The 19767-nt window shown below is 36.1% G+C and overlaps 1 protein-coding gene across 34 annotated transcripts in view; it reads right to left on the reverse strand.

Annotated features, from left to right (window-relative positions):
- Nucleotides 1-19767, reverse strand: part of NRXN1 (neurexin 1) — a 964391-nt gene that overhangs the window by 593210 nt on the left and 351414 nt on the right. For 19 of the 34 annotated variants that reach the window (XM_084900752.1, XM_084900751.1, XM_084900742.1 and 16 more), the window contains one exon: nucleotides 2445-2746. In XM_084900752.1, coding sequence (XP_084756878.1) covers nucleotides 2445-2746 — 302 coding nt within the window. Of the gene's footprint in view, nucleotides 1-233; nucleotides 279-2444; nucleotides 2747-19767 lie in introns of all 34 variants that reach the window. The other 15 variants (XM_084900749.1, XM_084900738.1, XM_084900733.1 and 12 more) reach the window with 2 other exon arrangements.

Below are 19767 nucleotides of genomic sequence, written 5' to 3' on the forward strand. Positions count from 1 at the left end.
AAAAACGTTCGAAACGTTAACGATGCCCCCTACGGGTGAGTTTGGAAAAACAGAAGTTGACAGGAACAGGTAAAAAAAATAAGGAGGTCCACAACGGATGGAAAGAAGGAGGTCAAAGTAAGCAGAAGAGTACCAACCGCAGTTCCTCTTTTGTTAATGATGTCTACAGTTAAAAAGAAAGAAAGAAAACACACGGCAAACCCAAAATAAGAAACAATTAGAATGATATCTACCGAACAATGTAGTTTGTTTACCATAGCGTGTCCAATGCCTGAGTGCTTTGTGGAGAAGGGGGGAGAAAGGAAATTAAAAACTGTGAACAGAATAACGATCGTTACTTAAAAAATATGATGGTCTCTACCATGTTAGTACATTTTTTTTTTTGATTCAGGTAACGGTTAGTAGAATGAAACATTCCATGAATGACATGTTAGTTATTAAGCATGTTAGTAACATAGAAGAAGGGCAAAAAAATTTTACAAGAAAAAAAAGCAGACTAACAAATAGGCCTCCCACAGAGGTAAATATTTTTTTCCTGACAGTTTGGTTCATACCTTGCTACCAGACAGAAACAGACATATGGCAACATTCCCTTTGTCTCCCTGAGTGCAACTGACAGACATTTTTAAAAAGTTCAAAAGGGATTTAAAGGCCTGAAAGCTCATTCATCAACTGACCACTGCCGCCCTATGCCCATCAGTGACCCCACCCCTGCCCCGGCCCTCCCCAGCCCCAGCAACTTGGTAGGAATCAGTTGGCATTGCCCTGCTACTCAATTTTACAGCATACAAGGACTCCTCCTCAACTCCAAAACTTCCTTCGGTCATAGTGATGGACTTTAGGATCACAGATTACTGCAATGAAACAAAGCAAAGATCCTGACACAGAAAAATGAGTCGAATGGGGTTGTGTCCAATCTGTCCTGCCACACGTGCACCCCGGGCTGAACGGCTATGGTGTCCTTTGAGCTATCAATTCATAGTTTGCTCTGTGACCTGAGCAAAGGCAAATCTAGAAAGTGGGCTCCTCGAGCCCCACCCTTCCTTCTGTGCTTCTCTCAGGTGAGCTTCCGATCTCTTGGTGAGTATCTGAGAGAATAAAAAAAAAAAAAAAAAAAAAAAAGGAAAACCAAAGAGACAGACTTATAGGAAGTTCGGGTTCTACAGCTGTACTGAGGGTGCATGACCGCCCCCCAAGGCCGGGGTGATGCCTGCAGGGCCCCTTCCATGCCAATCGGGCCTCTGAAAGGCGCTTGGGGAGGCCTGGGGAATCCTTCCGTGTCACTGGCCTGCCTTAGCTTGGCTATCGCTGCTATCCTCAAATCCCTTATTCCTTCTCTCCCCTGGCTAGTCTAAGTTTCTCAAAGGGGGGAAAGAAGAAAAGGTTAGACAGTTAACAGCTCAGAAAGAGAGGGCTGTTTTAGTAAAGGAAAACCCGAGACAATCGATCCCTCTGCAACTGTTCAGAGAAACAACAAATAATGTTAAGGATATTAGTTGGAGATCAGTATGTACTGCAGAAAAATTAGTCACTGTCAACACTTCACAGAAAGATACATTGTAATTTCATGAATTTTCAAATGATAACCAGAGCTTGTCAAGTTCAATATATAAGTATAGTCTACTCACTTTCATCTGTACATATATTTATATATACTGTAATAATATGTCTCAGTTAAAAACATACAGTATATGTGGACCCATAGATTAAGTACAGAATTGATCATTATATATAGACTTGTATATAGACTTCTGTAAGATTTTTTTAAAAAATACATTTGAATAGAAATGGACACCTAGAATGTGAACTGGCCTCTCCGTAGTCATTTGGGTTAAACTAAAAGTATCTGTTCTAAAAATCAAATAAAAAAATAAGATAACTTCTTAAACAGACTCTTCAGGAGATAGGTAAACTCCTAAATCACTTTTTCCCCTCAGAGATTTTTTTCTTGTCCCCATTTCCAAAGTGGGGGTGTGGGAAGGGTGTAGGGATTGATACAATCCCGGATCACAAACACATGTTTATTGACTACAAAAAAGGAACTGTGATTTAATGACCCCAATGTGCATGCTTCCAAATGATCACCATGACAACTATAATTTGAAATCAAACAAATCAAAAAAAATCAAAAAACACAACAAAACCACACACATCACAGGAAGGGCAGGTCGCAGAGATATCCTTGCAGCCCCCTGGGAAACTGTCCTAGGTCGCTGTATCCAAGTAGCCTTTGGGCCCCCAGAACTTTCTAGATATGCCCCTGCTCAAGTATGGCAGGACGATTCTTCTCAAAAAGGAAAACAAACAAACAAAAAGAAAACCCACAGCTAATTTGTAAGCGACTCCGAGGAGCCCTAGACCGTGTTGTTAGGGTTTCCCGGTACCACACACACAGCTGTCGCGGGAAACAAAGCCAGTTACTCTCTTATCCACTGCGCTGTTACCTGACGCAGATTCCTGGTGACTTTCACATCATGCCAGGCATTATCATTAAACTTTCCGTTCACGGGCTCCACTAGCGCTTCAAAGGCCCCTGATCCCAAATTAATGACCAGAGAGACAGCTCCATTTTTCAGGGCAAGATTGACATAATCGGCGGATTTCCCGGTGTGAAGCATCAGTCCATTCCTTTGGAGGGTTTTAAAGGACAGAGTTATTTCGTCGCTGCTGCTCTGGATGGGGTTTTGAGACAAGTCGTAGCAGAAGTATTCAGATCCCTTGAAAGTGGCAATGTATTCTTCTTTTCCTAGAGGGAAACAGATAACATATGTGCATCAGTAAAGCAATCAGTAAAACAGATAACATATGTGCATCAGCAGATCTCAACAGAAAAAAAAATTATATATATATAATTATATATATATATATATATATATATATATATATATATATATATATATACATACATACATACACATATTTAATCAGTCTGCAAATTAACTCTTTGGCTTATAAACATTTCTGACCGATGACAGCTCTGTCAAAGGAAGTAAAAAAGTACTGTAGGTGGCACTATATACCATTCAATCAACCTCCTCAGCCATTGGGCCATTAACTACGGTAGCTAAATCTGACATTCTTGAAAATTCAATTAATTTTTAAGTATCATTGCAAGAGTTCTGATCAGAAGGAAGTAGGTCTGCGATATCTCCGGGGCATGAATCAGGTACCATAAATGCATATGGGATGGTTCTACTCCACTGGCAACAATGGTTTCCAACGTATTTGCAACTTTCCATCAAACGGAGGCATTATTTAAATTTTCAGTAAGATGTTTATATTCAAAGATCTTCTCAGTTGGATGGAGAGAAAGTTGTATTCATCACTGAGCCAAATGTATTAATCACTGAGAAACCATAACCAAGTGTCTGGTGAGGGGAAAGCAAAGAAAAAAACAACAACAGAATTTCATCTGGGAGTAAACAGATTTCCTTTAGATCATGTGTATTTTTTTTCCTCCCTGGATAAAAGGAGCAGTGATAGAAAACTTAATGGGGAAAGCAAAGAAAAAAAATAGAATTTGGTCTGGGAGTAAACATATTTCTTATAGATCATGTGCTTTTTTTTTTTTTTTTTCTCGCTGGATAAAGGGAGCAGTGATAGAAAACTTAATGGAGTCAGCTGGATTATTGATTCATTCCCCAATCTCATCAAACAGATGATAGGGCTGGCTTTTATGAGACTGGTAGAAATTTCCAGGATGTCATTATGGGGATAGCATATAAATGAAGTCTCAAAATTTTCTCTATATTCAGACTTTACCATATGTAGGAGTAATAGTGTGAATCCCACAAGATGCTATATAGATCAAACAGTAATCTGGCTATTTGGAAAGAATTGTCTTGTCCCACAGATGAAATGAGTTTAACCAAAGGAAGATTGCAAGTCGAAGACTCCCTCAGCATCCTGGGCAATTATGGTATTGTGCCAAGAAAACTGAGATGGTTTGAAATCAGCTTCTGCTAAACTATAAACATGGAACTCCAAGTAGTACTGAAGAATCTTAATCCTTTTCACTGGTAATATAGCATATCTACTATGCCTACTGGAGGATTCATATACTAAAAGAAGTCTCACTCTAATGGTGGCAATATATATCTAAAAGTAGATAGATATCCTATCAAGAAATGAAAAGATCCCCAATCCTATGAGTCTCCAGGAAAAGGCACAAATCAAACTATATTAAGATATAATTTCATAGCCATAAAATTGATTTAAAAAATTTAAAAATTGGACAATTCCAGGTTTTGGAAAAGCTGTGAATAAACAGTGATTCTTATTTACTGCCAATGAGATGAAAACTGACCGAATATAATAAATACTATTTGGGAACCATGTGATCCTGTGGGAATTTTACATCTAAAGTTCTTAGAAAATGGTTATCATAATCAATAAAAATATCATAATCAAATAAAAATGGTTATCATAATAAAAACAGTTATTTCAATTCACTACTCTCTGCTCATAGTTTTAATCATTAGATGATAGGTAGTCAAGTGAATTTGAATTCATATATATGTACATACATGATATAGGGTGGTCCTCTTATCTGAAGATGATATTTATCAAATGTTCATCCCCAGTGAGTATTCAGAACAAGACTCTGAGCCATGGAAGATTTAGAGGTCCACCTTAAACCTTTAATTTACATTATGAAGAAAATGAGGCCTCTGAAATTTAAATGACTTGCCCAATTCAGAAAGTGTGCCAGTTACAGAAGCAGGACTACACCTCAGCCTTCTGACTACCCGTAAGGAATGAAAAACAAAGTTCGGGGACTTAAAGAGATTTGGTCTAATTAAAAGGCTGTAGCATTTTATCCGCGTGACCGCATATCACTCCAAATCTGCATAAGTTGGGAGGAATCTTGACAAAACATTTGTTTGCTAGATAATATGGCAGTCAAAGGGTATCAGAGTTTGCAGTTCATTAGATGGCAAGTTTTTAACATATTTTAACAATGATATTCCTTTAACTTAAAAATGAAAATATAGTATCACTCCTTTTGCATAGTTTAATTTCAAATTGGGGTAATTCAGGTCTGCATTAAATGCACCCACACAATTTTGGAAATATTCACTCTGTAGAATATGCCATTGCCTTAAAACATAGTAAATGAGACAAAATGTTCTTTTTCATGAAAGAAGATGTAATTTATAATCATTGAAAAGTTTTTTAATGCAACATTAAATATATTATTATTATTGCTATTATTTTAGTTTTACATAAATTATTCTACTTTCCATGATATATGTTTTCTCCAATACTTTATCTTTTACTGTAAGTTTTGTGTTACATCATATGCAAATAGCAACCCAATAAAGAGTTATATATGCTTTACTGTTAAACGTTTAAAGGGTCTATGTCAGTTGGAAAATAGCCCAAATAACCATATATCTAGTTCACATCTAATATATGCTGAAACAATAAACATCAAGAAGACTTTTAATCCAACGAAATATAGAATCAACAAATATTTATATCTAGGATACACGAAGAATTTATATACGTCAATAAGAAAAAAAGGACTAGACAAATTAACAGGAAAAATAGACAAAATACTTGAGCAGACATTCCATGATAAAAGGGAATACATATGAAAAGATGTTCACCTTTATTAATTAGTCTTCAGAGAAATAAAAATAAAACCACAATAAGATATCAATATATTTCACTGAAAAGGATAACATGGAGAAGACAAAAAGTACCAAGTGTTTGTGAGAATGTGGAGCAACTAGAACTATCCTAAATTACTGGTGGGAACTAATTTTTGAAATGGTTTGGCAATATCTTCTAAAGCTGAATATATGTTCCCCTATAACTCAGAAATTCTGCTTGTAAGTATACATCTGACAAAAATGTATACACAGACCATCAGAATGTTTTCAGTAGCACTATCTATAATCTAAAAGTGAACACTACTGAAATACAATCAATAGGAAATTGGATAAATAAATTGGGGTATACTCACTCTAGGGAATAGTAATCAGCAATGAGAATATCTGCTCTATAACTATTACATGTCAGATGCATGGGTAAATCTCACAATAATAATGTTGAGAAAAAAAAAGCCAGACACAAAAGAGAACATATTTATGACTGTGTATATAAAATTTTTAAAACTAAGCAAAACTAATATGTACTACTGTCAGTTAAGATAATGGCTAGCCATGGTAGAAAAGGAGAGAGAAGAACTTTTGGGGTTCTAGTAAAATTCTGTTCTTAATATGGGTGTCGGCGATGGATGTGTTCAGTGTGGAAAAAATCATTGTGCTCCAAATTTATGATATGTGCACTTCCTAGTATTATATTTCAATAAAAAGTTTAAGTAATTTGGATAATTGATGATAAAACAAATTAATCTGATAAAATATTTTCTTCCTGATTAAGAGTGTGATGAGCAAGATACTAGTCCCATCAATGTTGCATTTATTAGTAGAAACTTAAAAAATAGCCCAGCTGGTATTGCTCAGTGGTTGAACATCACCCAATTCTAGGTCAGGGCACATGTTTAGGTTGTGGTTTCAATTTCCAGTGCATTGATGCTTCTATCTCTCTCTCCCTCTTCCTTCCTCTCTGAAATAAATAAAAATATATTTAAACATTAAAGTAATAGAAATAGTAATAATATAAATGATGTTGCATTTAAAAACTTTTCAATTAATAGTAATATCCATTAATATAATTTGTTCTGCTAAACACCCTCATAAAATTTAGAGGAAATATATTAGGCTGCATAGATATAATTGTTTGGAGGACCATACTCTAAATGTATTGATAAATGAATCAATTGATCAATGGATAGATGAAGGGAATCTCTGTTATTAATGTTATGGTAGAATTAGAGAAACATTAAAAAATAAACTTTAAAACTTGGAGCATTTATTTAATAATCTGTATTAATTTATTTTATGTTCCTGTAAATTGGAAGAAGAAATTGAATAGGGTGATTTTGTATTTTAATTCTATTCAATTTCCATCTCTCCAATAGCTTAGATAAAATTGCATAGTTCTTTATTTTTTCTAATTTTCTGAGGAAAAGTTCAATGGAGAAATTATAATTTTATAATTTCTTTTAATGTTGACTGGGTGAGCTGACTTTAACAAAGATAAATCTAATGGGAATAAATATGAGTTCTAATTTCTGGTACAAAAACACCCAAATGAATAAGTAATAGTACTATACAGGAACCATGAGTCCCTGGACACAACAGAAATAAAGCAAATTGCCCAGCCAGTGTTGCTCAGTGGTAGAGGATCTATCCACGAGCCAAGAGGTCATGGTTCGATTCCTGGTCAGGGAAAATTCTCAGGAGTTGGGGGCTCAATCTCCAGTAGAAACATCATCAGTGATATTTCTACCTATCTCTCCCTCCCCCTTTTTCTCTGAAAATAATAATAAAAAAGTATTTTTTTTAAGAAAAAGAAATAAAGCAAAATCATTGGAGGATTTAGAATATGAATCCTCAAATAATCAAGGCACTGAAAGAGTCCAGGTAATAAGCATGGGTTACATTTGTGACAATATTGGAAGAGGGATGGGATGGTCCTGTATCTTAGTGCTGGTCAGCTAATGACTGTTATACTTCTACTTGACAAGCTGGAATGCATTTGGATGTCTGCTAAGATGATAAAAGGCTTCTTGATTATGTAAGGTAAAGAACTCTCTGAAGAAAAGACTTAGGGTAAAAATGACAGCATCTCCAAATATCAGGAAAGATGTCCTGTAGAAGAGTAATTCCATTCTGTATGGAAGCAGGGGTATAAATAGAATCAAAGCATAAAAGAGGAAAAATACCTCTCATTATGAGGAATACTTTCTATCAGAGTTACCCAGACAAAGAACATTCCATTTGATAGAAAGCAAATTTCTCATCACTTAAAGGACTTAACCTTATGTAACTGAACTACTTAGTGGGATGTGATAGAAGGTGTTCAATCTTGGATGGTAGATTGAACAAATAGATCCTTTTCAACAAGAAGCACCACTGATTTCTATTTTATAAAGGGAATGTTAGACAAAGAGAGGTTAAGTAACGTCTGAATTTACATAGAAATTAATTCTCAGGACAATGCCCCCCACATTATACATGTGGTAAAATCTCATTAATTTGACTGTTTCCTCAACTTTTAAGTTGACAGAACTTCATTACCAATGGATTACAAAGAGAGGTTAAGTAACGTCTAAATTTACATAGAAATTAATTCTCAGGACAATGCCCCCCACATTATACATGGGGTAAAATCTCATTAATTTGACTGTTTCCTCAACTTTTAAGTTGACAGAACTTCATTACCAATGGATGAAGGCTAGATAGACGTCCTTCTGTCCCTATAACGCATACATGAAGAATTTCAGGCCATTTTCCTATGCCAAGAAATGGGCCTACATTATTGTTTTTGCTCTTCATATATTAAATTCAAATCACACAGTTTTGTAAGGTTTTACTATATTCATGTGACTCTAAGGTTATGTTCAAACTCAAGCTGGAAACTAAAATCAACATGTGAAAACAAAACAAAACAAAACAAAAATAGACATTTGAGGCAGAAGCTTGCTTCATTTGTTTTTCTACTCTAGAAGTCAAATACACAAGAATATTTTGCCAAAACATCCTTGACTAAACAAAGATACACACTAGAAGTTTACCTTATTAAATAAATAATAAAGCTTGGATGTCTCTGATTGTAAAGATGAAACAGATTTAGGAATACAAAAGGGAAACCTGCCTACTGAAAATCACATCAGGTTAAATCCTCAGTCCCTAAGAACTGTAATAGAAAGTAGCATTGTTTTGCTTGCCACAATGCTATGTAATTTATAAATTAAAACAATCAATTTATTATTATAAAGAAACCAAGCTTTAGAAAATATTCATTTTTCAAGGGTTTATTTCAATTTAGATGCACCTCAAGGCAACAATCTGGAAATAAGTTACCAAACATTTATCAGGTAACTCCACAAAATAGATATACTTTTGATAATATCCTTGAAGTGATTAAATATGAAAGCTAAAAAAGACTTAGATATTGCTTAGTCCACTGCCTTCATTTATTAGATAAAGATACTGAGGGCCCAACAGGTAAAATTATGGTCACATAACTAATTGTAGTAGAATCAAAATATGACCTTGCCCTCTTGGTACCAATTTTATGTTCTTCCTTATTTCCCAGATATTGCCATAAAATGAGCCTCTAGCTCATGACCAAATTAAATTCAGCTTAAACTTGAACATATTTTTTTTCCAAAAAATAACCCAGGATACGGTCCAAAACTTTAGTACAACTATGTTCCAATTCTACTGTGCAACCAATTTGCATTTGTTTAAGTAACTACAGGTGCTATGAACCAAATAGGCCTCTCTCTGCCTGTCTGGGCTCATGACCACTCAGCTCTGCACAAATCATATAATACCAAGGGAAAGTAATTCACTAATACTCTGGCATTAACCAGGTGTGCAATATCTTGTGTAGAATCACTAAATCTATGGCCACTTTTATAACTTTAAAGTAATATCTGATATAAATCTTATCCTTCATCTCATTGTCAGAGTTGAAGAGGAGGGGAAGAATGTGGTATGGTATGCATCTCGGTGTCTTCTTAATACCTGCCTTAAGTATTAGCTCTTCATGCATTGAGGGAGATAGGAGAAGAGAAGAGAAGAGAAGAGAAGAGAAGAGAAGAGAAGAGAAGAGAAGAGAAGAGAAGAGAAGAGAAGAGAAGAGAAGAGAAGAGAAGAGAAGAGAAGAGAAGAGAAGAGAAGAGAAGAGAAGAGAAGAGAAGAGAAGAGAAGAGAAGAGAAGAGAAGAGAAAGAAGAGAAGAGAAGAGAAGAGAAGAGAAGAGAAGAGAAGAGAAGAGAAGAGAAGAGAAGAGAAGAGAAGAGAAGAGAAGAGAAGAGAAGAGAAGAGAAAAAGAAGAGAAGAGAAAAAGAAGAGAGAGAGGGATTCATGTGGCTCAACTTGCTTCATCCTTCAGCGCCAATCTCCACATAATATCCCAGAGCATCTGGCTACTGTAATCCTCTGGCCCACCAGGTAGCCTTCTTGTGAGTAATACTGGCCAGATAGCTCAAGCTCCAGCCTAAGAAGAGTGTCTGTTTGGCCACTAGGATCGTAGTTATCCTGGATATGCCAAATATTGAGAATGCAGGCTATATCCCTGTTGCCTCTTTCTGCCCTCCCAGTTCCCTTCTGCCCTCCCCAGAAAGGCATAGGTCAGGTCATGGGTCTGACACATGCACATGGGTCAGAACATAGATTGTCAGCCTTCCCTTTTTTTAGGCATACAGATGCAGGCTCTACATGCTATCCACAGCAGTCTCTTTTACCAAGGAAGCTGGGCAAAGGAAGCACAGTTCTTTGAACAGTGAGTTTTCACAGGGCCTATGACCTAAGGACTTTTCCCCCTACTCTCTATCCCTTAATGCTGAGGTAGATGGTGGGTGGTGGGGAGAAGGACAGCATGTTAGCAATGGTCGAAGGGTCAGCTTGGCCTTTGTCTTCTAATAAGTGATGAGGTGAAACTTGGTCACCTTTTAGAGGTTCTCTTTATAAAGTGCAGGTTACTTAAAGTCTTTTGTTTCAGGGGACTCTAGTCAATAATTCTATGAGGAAAATTTCTCTGAATGTGCCATTATGTACTTAAATTCATACTGGGCATATAATGGGCAATCCATGATCAGTTATTATAAGCATTATTATAATGTAAATAATTTACATTATTAAAATGTAAATACTACATTTTAAAAGATTATCCAGTTTTTTTAAATTAGCTTTTTAGCAAAATATTGTATTATGATGCTCAACACACTCATTTTAGGAAAAAACATTGGTTAATTAAGGTTCATGGAGTAATAAAGAAACAGAAGTATTACAAATAGCACAAAGAAAGGAAAATACATCTCTGTTAATAGTTCATTCTTTTAATCAGGCTTGTACCTAGATGATTTGCAAAATGATTTCATGAGAATGTTGTGCTTTTTTAAATTTAATTTTTCATTTTCTCAGGGAAAGACCTTGATCTGAGAATGAGGAGAGTTGAATAGTGGTTTCCATGTAGCCACTTTTCAGCTCTCTGCCCGTGGCCACCTGTCTTAGCCCCACTGGGTCTCATTTTTCTCCCTAGAAAAGTCACATAGCTGGGCTAAGTGATCTCCAGTGCTTAATTCTAAAATTCTATGGTTCTATAACATTCTTGATTTATTGAGCCACTGCTTTATTGATTCATTCAATAAACATTTACTGAGGCTCAACTCTGTGCCAACCTCTATTGCTTTCCTGCTGTCAAAATCAGGCAACATACTAGAGTTAAAATGTCTTTCAAGATTTCTGATGGCTGCTGCTTTTAAAAGGAGATTTTTACAGCAACCTCTGTCCCTTTGGGCTTCCACAGCTAGTTCTCCTCTTAACCTGTAAGGACTTAAAAACTGAGAATAACCAAGGGACAGGGAAAGATGTTTTGGTCATACCCTATAAGAAAGAAACTTTCTGTTCTAATCACCTTTCTTTCTTAGCTCCCCAAAAATACCTTTGGCAGATTTTCTATGTATGCTAGCGAGTTAAAAGAATATGTTTAATGTTTATTGAAGGTATTTATCCATGTAAATGTAATTCCCAGAACAATACAATGTTTTAAGGGGAAGCGAATATTACTATGTTTATATTAATTAATTTGGGATTATACACATTTCTTCAGTAGAAGTATAGAAGAACCAGTCAATACTGAATAGTAGTTTTCTATGGATAGTGCGCTTAATTTGGAATTAATTAGAAGCCATTAATCAGTTCCCCACTTTATGGTTGGTGCTATATGACCACAGGTAAGTAACCGTGGCATAGTGTCCTTCTACAATGGTTTCATTCGGCCTGTTATGCCACACTCTCTGATTCTTTTAAACATGAAGATCTATAACATAAAGCTTATGGCATTGTTATTAATAATTACATACCGATCCTTCCATAACATCCCCTCATCCCATCTATCACAGTTGTGTTGAAAACATTGCAAAGCAAGATTGTCTAGCTCAGCATTTCACATCCCAGGTTCCTCATCTGATTTAAATAATGTTTTCCTAATTCTTCCTGGATGTTACAAAACTAGCACCTTTCTAGATACACAGGAAAGGAGTTAATTCATGATGTAAAATGTGCTCCGTGCAGCTTTGCTTCTTTCCCAACACAAGTAGTGGTCAAGCCTAAGCGTAAACACACAGATTTTATCAGGAAGATTTTGGAAATAACTCACAGACTAGAGGAATCATTGAACCACCCAGTCTGGGAAAGGAATAAACGTGTAAGAGTCCTGGTCTCCTTTGGGGTTGGACCATTCATATAACTTGACAGCAGTTTGATTAGCTCAGCTTGTGTTAGTCAGAATCCTTTACTCTCAGATCAGACTGTTATGATTGGAGTGGTGGGGGGAGAGGGGAGAGGCAAGATAATAAAACCCAGACATGTGGGGGGAGCATTGTGACAGGATAGCCTACTCATTCATTAACTCCTGAGGTTTCCAACAAGTTGATGTTAGGACCTAATACTAAAAGAGCATTCTTTCTAGATGTAAAGACTGTTACAATTTCCTTTATAGATTTACCTTTTATAAGCTTAGTTCTTAGGGCCCATTGTAAAAAAAAAAAAAAAAAAAAATGCTTATTTGAGACTAATTTTATTTGAATTGTGAAACTTTATCAGAATATCACAGTGAATCACAAAATATAAAATATAAACTTTAGGGTTGGAAGAAGGAGACCTATAAAGATTATGAGATCTTCTCTGGTATCTTTAGGGCATATGTAAAGTTGGCATGAGAAACTGAATTTCTAGACCAGTTGATCCCAAATAGGGCTGGCCAGCAGAGTCACCGCAAAAAACCTTTAACAAAGCATATTTGTAGCACCCATTGTCTTAAGTCTAAATTTAGTGAGTGTGGGGTGGTATTCTTGATACTTTATTTTTATTTTTTTTTTAAATCCTAACTCCTTCCAATAACCAGCTTAGCTTAAAACTCAATGTTTTCTGTAAAGTAGTAGGACTTCCCTCAACTTACTCTCCCTAGAAAGAACCCATTTCCCAACAAAGAGTAAACACAAAAAGTGTGATAAAATAAAACCAAGCAATCAAAAAGCAAAGTGCATTCTCACTTTTTAGTTTTGGAATTAATTTGAATGGGCGAGAGAACATTCTGGCCAAACTGAATAATACCACCTCTTGAATAGCAGGTATTCTTAACAATACATCCATGCACTCCTCCCAGTGAGAGTTCTCTGGTCTCAAGGAGAGGACACATATCCACATTCATAGGCTAAAAATGCTTTTTCCTCTACATATTACAAGCAAACTAAATGCCCTTTTGAAACAAGTCCTTACTTTCTAAGGATCATTTGCCTTGACACCATATGACAAGAATATATGAAACGTTTTATGTTCTATGATACAAATAAGTAGCCTCCACGTCCATTCCCCAACTATATGCCTTTTCCATGAACAAGTTATCCTATATAGTAAAAGGGTAATATGCAAATTGACCCTAATGGCAGAATGACCAGAACAACTGCTGGACCAGTCACTATGAAGTGCACTGACCAACTCTTGGTCCCTTTCCCCAGCTGGCAGGCTCCGATTGCCTGATGGCCACCTGCTGCAGGGGCGGGGCCAACAAGTGGGCAGGAACAGTCATCAATCACCAATGGCCCAAAGGCAAATGGGGAACCGGGGTAGGTAGGGCCCGCTGTGGGGAGCTGGGGAAGATGGCCCGGATCGTAGGCCAGGCCTAGGGACCGTCCCCATGCACAAATTTTGGTGCCCTGGGCCACTAGCAAAACTATAAAAGTTAAGGCAATCTAATTCAAGGAGTTTCAAACATTTCTTCCCAGTTACCCAGGATTCACACACAATATATCAGCTTTTTTTTTTTTTCAATGCATTCATCTATATTTTATAAGAATAGAAATTGTTTTAAATTAACTTCATTTTAGTGATAAGAAAACTAAGACCTAGAGAATGTAAGAAATTTCACAAAAAGCACTTAGTTTACAAACACCTCAGACTAGAATGTGGATCTCTGAGTCTGAATTCCATGCCTTTTCTACCTTATCTCACATTTCTAATGCTGTTTTGCATAGGTTTGAATGAACACCTTTGAAGTTACAGAGGGAAGAACATATTCATTTTGAAGAATATAGGATTGTCAGGTTTTTTTCAAACATGACATTCAACCCTAATTTAATCTCAGATATCTCATTTTTGTTATTCTGAGAGAAAAAATATAAAATTTTAGCTTTATAGTTTTCATATGATCAAAAATATTAATATTTTTTCTCAGCTATAATCTCAAAGTGAAGTAATTATCTCAACTCCCTCATCATATTTACAATAATTATGTTAACTCTCATCATAAAATTTGAATTTTGTAGTTTAAAAAAATATATAGCATTATAATGAAAGCATATGACTCAAATGTTCAGATATCCCTCCAAAACACACAACGAATTTTAAGTCTACAGTATGGCTCATGTGAAAAAAGCTCCATCGTTTTACAATAAAAATAAATTGAATACATATAACTATGTTGACAATATGCTAATTACTGACTAATTAGGTATGTCTCACTGAGGTGATATAACAAAATGCTTAATGTTCACAGTGATTCCAACTTGGCATCACAGTGGTATCACCTAAAGTGCCTTGAAACATATTGATGCCTAGGTTCCTTCCCCAACCTCAATATTCTCATTTAATTGGTCCAGTGTGCTGCTTGGGTACTGAGACTTTCAGATGTTTCCCAGGTGATTCTAACATGCAGACACAGAGAGAATCAAGTGTTTAGAGAGCTATGACCTTGGATATTACTTATTGTGTAATAATTGTGCAGCTATAAGTGTACTTACTTAATTATAATAATGTATCAAAATTATATGGCTCTTGGCGGTATCACATCAATGAGTGCTCAACCCCTTTGCATAGTGTGAAAAGCTAAACCCTATGCTGATCTGACATACATATTTTGCTACCACTCAATCCCATTAGCCAAATGCATAGAAACCCCCACTTAGCTAAATTAAATTGTTTTCTTTTAAAAAAAAAAAAAAAAAAAAAAACCTCAGCAACAACAACAAAAAAAATGAAGCCAGTCTTCAAAATTTCCTTATACAAATATATAAGGTTCAAGTATTTTCTGAAAAAAATAAATGCAAATGTTCAAAGAAGAAAAATGTTCTAAATCCTTAAAAACCTGTGCTTTTTATTTGCTGGTTAGAATTAAACCCGAAGCTGATAATATATATATATATATATATATATATATATATATATATATATAGAGAGAGAGAGAGAGAGAGAGAGAGAGAGAGAGAGAGAGAGAGAACATGTTATATATCCCACTATGGGAAGAGAAAAAAGGATATTCTACTTTGGAAAGAAAGCTATAGAAGGAAGTCCTGGTGGAAAATAGTAATCCTGTATAATAAAAGCCTAATATGCAATTGATGGAACAGCAGAATAACTGTTCACTATGACGTGTACTGACCACCAGGGGGGCAAACGCTCAACACAGGAGCTGCCTGCAGCCCACAGGCCCCAGGCCAGCCAAGGTGGGTTCCAGTGCCCCCACTCCCATCACTTTGCAGAGGGAGGCAACTGGTGGAGGCAGCGGGGCAATCAGGAAACAGGGCTGGCGAGTGATTGGTGCCAGGCTGGCCAAGCCTAGGGACCCTACCCATGCAGAATTTTTTGCATATGCCTTTAGTATAAACAGAAAGATGCAGAACAAGAGCTAGCCCTGATACAGTTAACAAGAAGAGCCGACATCCATTCATCAACAATGCCTCCTTGACAGGCCCATCTTTCTTTCACACACTGCCACGTCTCTGTATACTGCAGGCTGACATTTTAAATGTCTAAGTCCTTCTTCCTCATTCTAATAGACAAATGCACAAAGGGCTGGTTTTTTGCTTTTCTTGCTGCTGTGCCTTGATAAACAATCAGCTCAGGATTTTAACCAAGGCAAATGCTGACTAAAAGCCTCCTCACAAAAGCCTTTAATAAGTTTCTGCTTGTGTTTTCTTTACGTGTATTGAAGGTTAAAAACAAAGAGTTTCTCCCCCACTTCCCGCACTTGCTGTTGCTTGTCTGGCTAATTAAAAAGCAGACTATGTGGATGCTGAAAGGAGAGGAAAGGTAGGCAGACGGGTCAAGATGAAATGTCCTTGGCTCTGGCAGGCCTTGTGATTCTCTTGCCCTAAAACAAATCCTTTCTTTTTCTCCCAGCTCCGATTCAATGCAGGCACAGAAGCAGCCCTTCAGCCTTTCCTTCTTCAGGTCACAGTCCTTTTTGTACTTGGCATACAACCTAGACACATCAGAATTCTGTACAAAGTGGAAAGTCTGATGCTTCCAAGCAATTCAAGTACATTCTGTGGTTCTTGCGTCCTGCAGAACCTGAGCAGATTTGAGGCATCTCTTTAGAGCAAAGTGGTTTGAAAGCTTTGAGGTTTTCTTGGCGACCAGGAAGAATAATTTGACTTTTCTCTTCAGTAGGAAAGATCAGTTGAACTCAAGGTCATGGGCTTTGGCTCTGTGGACATTCCGTTATTCATTAGAATAGCCACTGCAAGCCACCAACATACTTTCGGATGCTGCTGCAGGTGTTGTCTGTGGAGACCTCCTTGACAGCCAGAGTTCTTATATCCCCATGTCACCTTCTTGGCGCTGCCTGCTCTGCTCTCTGACAACCACATTCCCTTTATACTTATGTATATGTTTGCAATCCCATAGACTTTCAAAGAAATGTTTCCATGAATCAAGTCATACAGAAATGACTAGAGAGTTACATTTCCAGGGGTATAGATTTTTTCTTTTAGTTGAGGCATTTCAAAATAGTAAGTAACTTTTTAGAATATGTATGTTCTTTGCAAAATGAGTTATGAAAACCCCGAGGAATTAACTTAACCATTAATTTAACAAATATACTAACGACCTACTATGTGTGAGAAGCTCTATGTTAATTGGTTTGAGGAAAACAAAGATAAATAAGACAGAGATATATGTTACAAATGGTACACAATGCCAAGATGTATAAGGTATAGAAAAGGCCATGAAAATGAAAAAGAAGAGATTGATTCCAAAGTGATAAGATACATTTCATACAATTTGAAGGATGGCATATTTGAAATATATGGGGTGCAGGGAAAAGCCACTCCAAGTGAAGTGACGGATATGAGTAAAAGTTCTGAGGTGAGAAACCAAACAATTGATGAAATTTGACTAGAACTATGGTGGCATGAAGAAGAAGAATGGCAAATGAAGTGAGGGTGCTTGGCTCAGGCAGAATTGTAAATGCCTTTATAAAGGGAGGAGACATTCCAGATATTTTTATCCAGAATATCCACCTGAGAGTAAATGATGAATTATTGATTGGCACAAATTGCGGGACAATTGCAAATCATTTTTTTGTCATGAGTATAATAGTTTTGAACATTGCTGTCTACCTGAAATAAGGTAATAATTTCAATGTAAAAATAAGAAGAGTTAAGCATTTGGAAAGCACCATTCAGATTTAGCTCAGAGAGAGAAAGAGCAGATGGATGGTCCATCAGAAGATATTTTTATTCTTGTTCCCTATCAAATAGACAAGCATTTATAAGGAAAAAGACTTCATGTGAAAAGGGATTACTTTGCATTATCTGCCAAGGAGGATTTTGCTCTAAGGATTTGAGAAAGTAAAACTAAGTTATATTCTATTTAACTGTGAGACATTTTCTAGTAAGTTGCATTAAATATGATTAAAGAATATAATAAAAAGCCTTTAGAGCTTTAAAAACTACCATATTGAACATACAAAAAAAAATAATAGGGCAAAGTATTCTTTTAAAATGTCCTATGTGAAAGCCAACTTTTTTTTTTTTTTATAGGAATGAACACTGGGCCTGAATACATTTTCTTTGACTTTGTTCCTGGTGTTGAGGGAAAGAGCCCAGGCTCCAGAATCATAGGAGAAAAATCATTCCATCACTTAATCAGTTTTGTGATGAGGGGCAAGTTTACCCAGAGCTTAATGAGTTGATGCTTATCGTATATAATAAAAGCATAATATGCAACTGAATGGTGGAACGACTGGTCGCTATGGTGCACACTGACCATCAGAGGGCTGAAGGGACCCCCCCTCATCCCAGTGCACAAATCTGTGCACCAGGCCTCTAGTAAAATTATTAATGTAGAATCTGGCCACAAATGTCATCCAGTTCTCCAGTACACAGTGTTAGTTCATTTGATTTTTAAAATATTATAAAAATCAATTCCATGAGTTTTATTTCATGGTGAGTTTCTTTCATACCTTGATTAAGAAAATATTACCTACCCCCCAAAATTATAAAGATTTTTTTTTCTTTTTTCTTTTTGTATTTCTATGATATTGCAATCCCTTTGTTGATTACTCATATGAATGGTATATGAGATTAACCTAATTTTACTTTTCTACCTATATAACAGTTCTTCCAATACTAATCAGTACTACATTTTTTTTCCTTACAATTTTTAAAAAAATGTATTTTTATTGATTTCAGAGAGGAATGGAGAGAAAGAGATAAACATCTATGATAAGAGGGGCCGAAACTGGTTTGGCTCAGTGGTAGAGCATCGGTCTGTGGACTGAAAGGTCTCGGATCCGATTCCGGTCAAGGGCATGTACCTTGGTTGCGGGCACATCCCCGGTAGGGGGTGTGCAAGAGGCAGCTAGTGGATGTTTCTCTCTCATTGATGTTTCTAGCTCTCTATCTCTCTCCCTTCCTCTCTGTAAAAAAATCAATAAAAATATATTTTAAAAAAATGGTAAGAGGGAATCATTAATTGGCTGCTCCTCATGCCCTCCACAGGTGATTGAGCCTACACCTCAGGCATGTGCCTCAACCCAGAATCGAACTGTGACCTCCTTGTTCATAGATCTATGCTCAACCACTGAGTCACACAGGCCAGGTTCCTTACAGTTTTTAAACACCATGTTTATAACATCATAAACTCTAAATGTACTTGATCCATTTCTAGATTCCATTTTTTCCCACAAACATACAGGTTTGTTTCTGTGCCAGAATCAGACTCTTTTAATAATAGTCATTTCATAGTATCCTTTAATATCATCTTGGAAACTTACCCAAATTACTACAGTTCTAAAAAATAGTCATTTATGCAAATATATGCTTGCCTATTAACTTTTGAAAGTTAGTCAAGACCCCAACCCCTCGTCTCAAAGTGAGTTTATGGGTTAAATTGAACTAAATGTATAATTTAATTTCAAGCTTGGATCATCTTAAGCAAGGACACATGGTTTATTTTAATGTATTTGAGTCCTATTTTATATCCTGCGGTAGCTTTATTTTCTTTATGTAAATCTTGTACAAGGCCAGTATTTTTAATGTTTAGGTAAGTTTTTCATTTTCCTAAAAATCTTAATATAGTAAAAAATCCCAACTATTTACACACCTACATTCATTTAATGTCTCCAATGATTTGAAAGAAAATTCCATCAGTATTTTTGTCTTCCCATTTTAGCCTTCTGTCCTGCTTATGTTAGGTAATTGAATTCATAAGAAAAATGTTTATTCTTTATATTATTTTTGGGGGGGATCTGAAAAGAATAGCTTTTTTCCCACATCAGACTTACATATGAATCTTGGGAGGTTATCAAGCTATACCATTTAATATTACATCTATGGCAAGAAACAACTCCGATCTGTTTCAGAAGAAACTACCCAAAGCAAATAATAATAATAATAATA

Source organism: Pipistrellus hanaki (assembly GCF_964339955.1).
Source record: "Pipistrellus hanaki genome assembly, chromosome: 12".
Classification (NCBI taxonomy): Eukaryota; Metazoa; Chordata; class Mammalia; order Chiroptera; family Vespertilionidae; genus Pipistrellus; species Pipistrellus hanaki.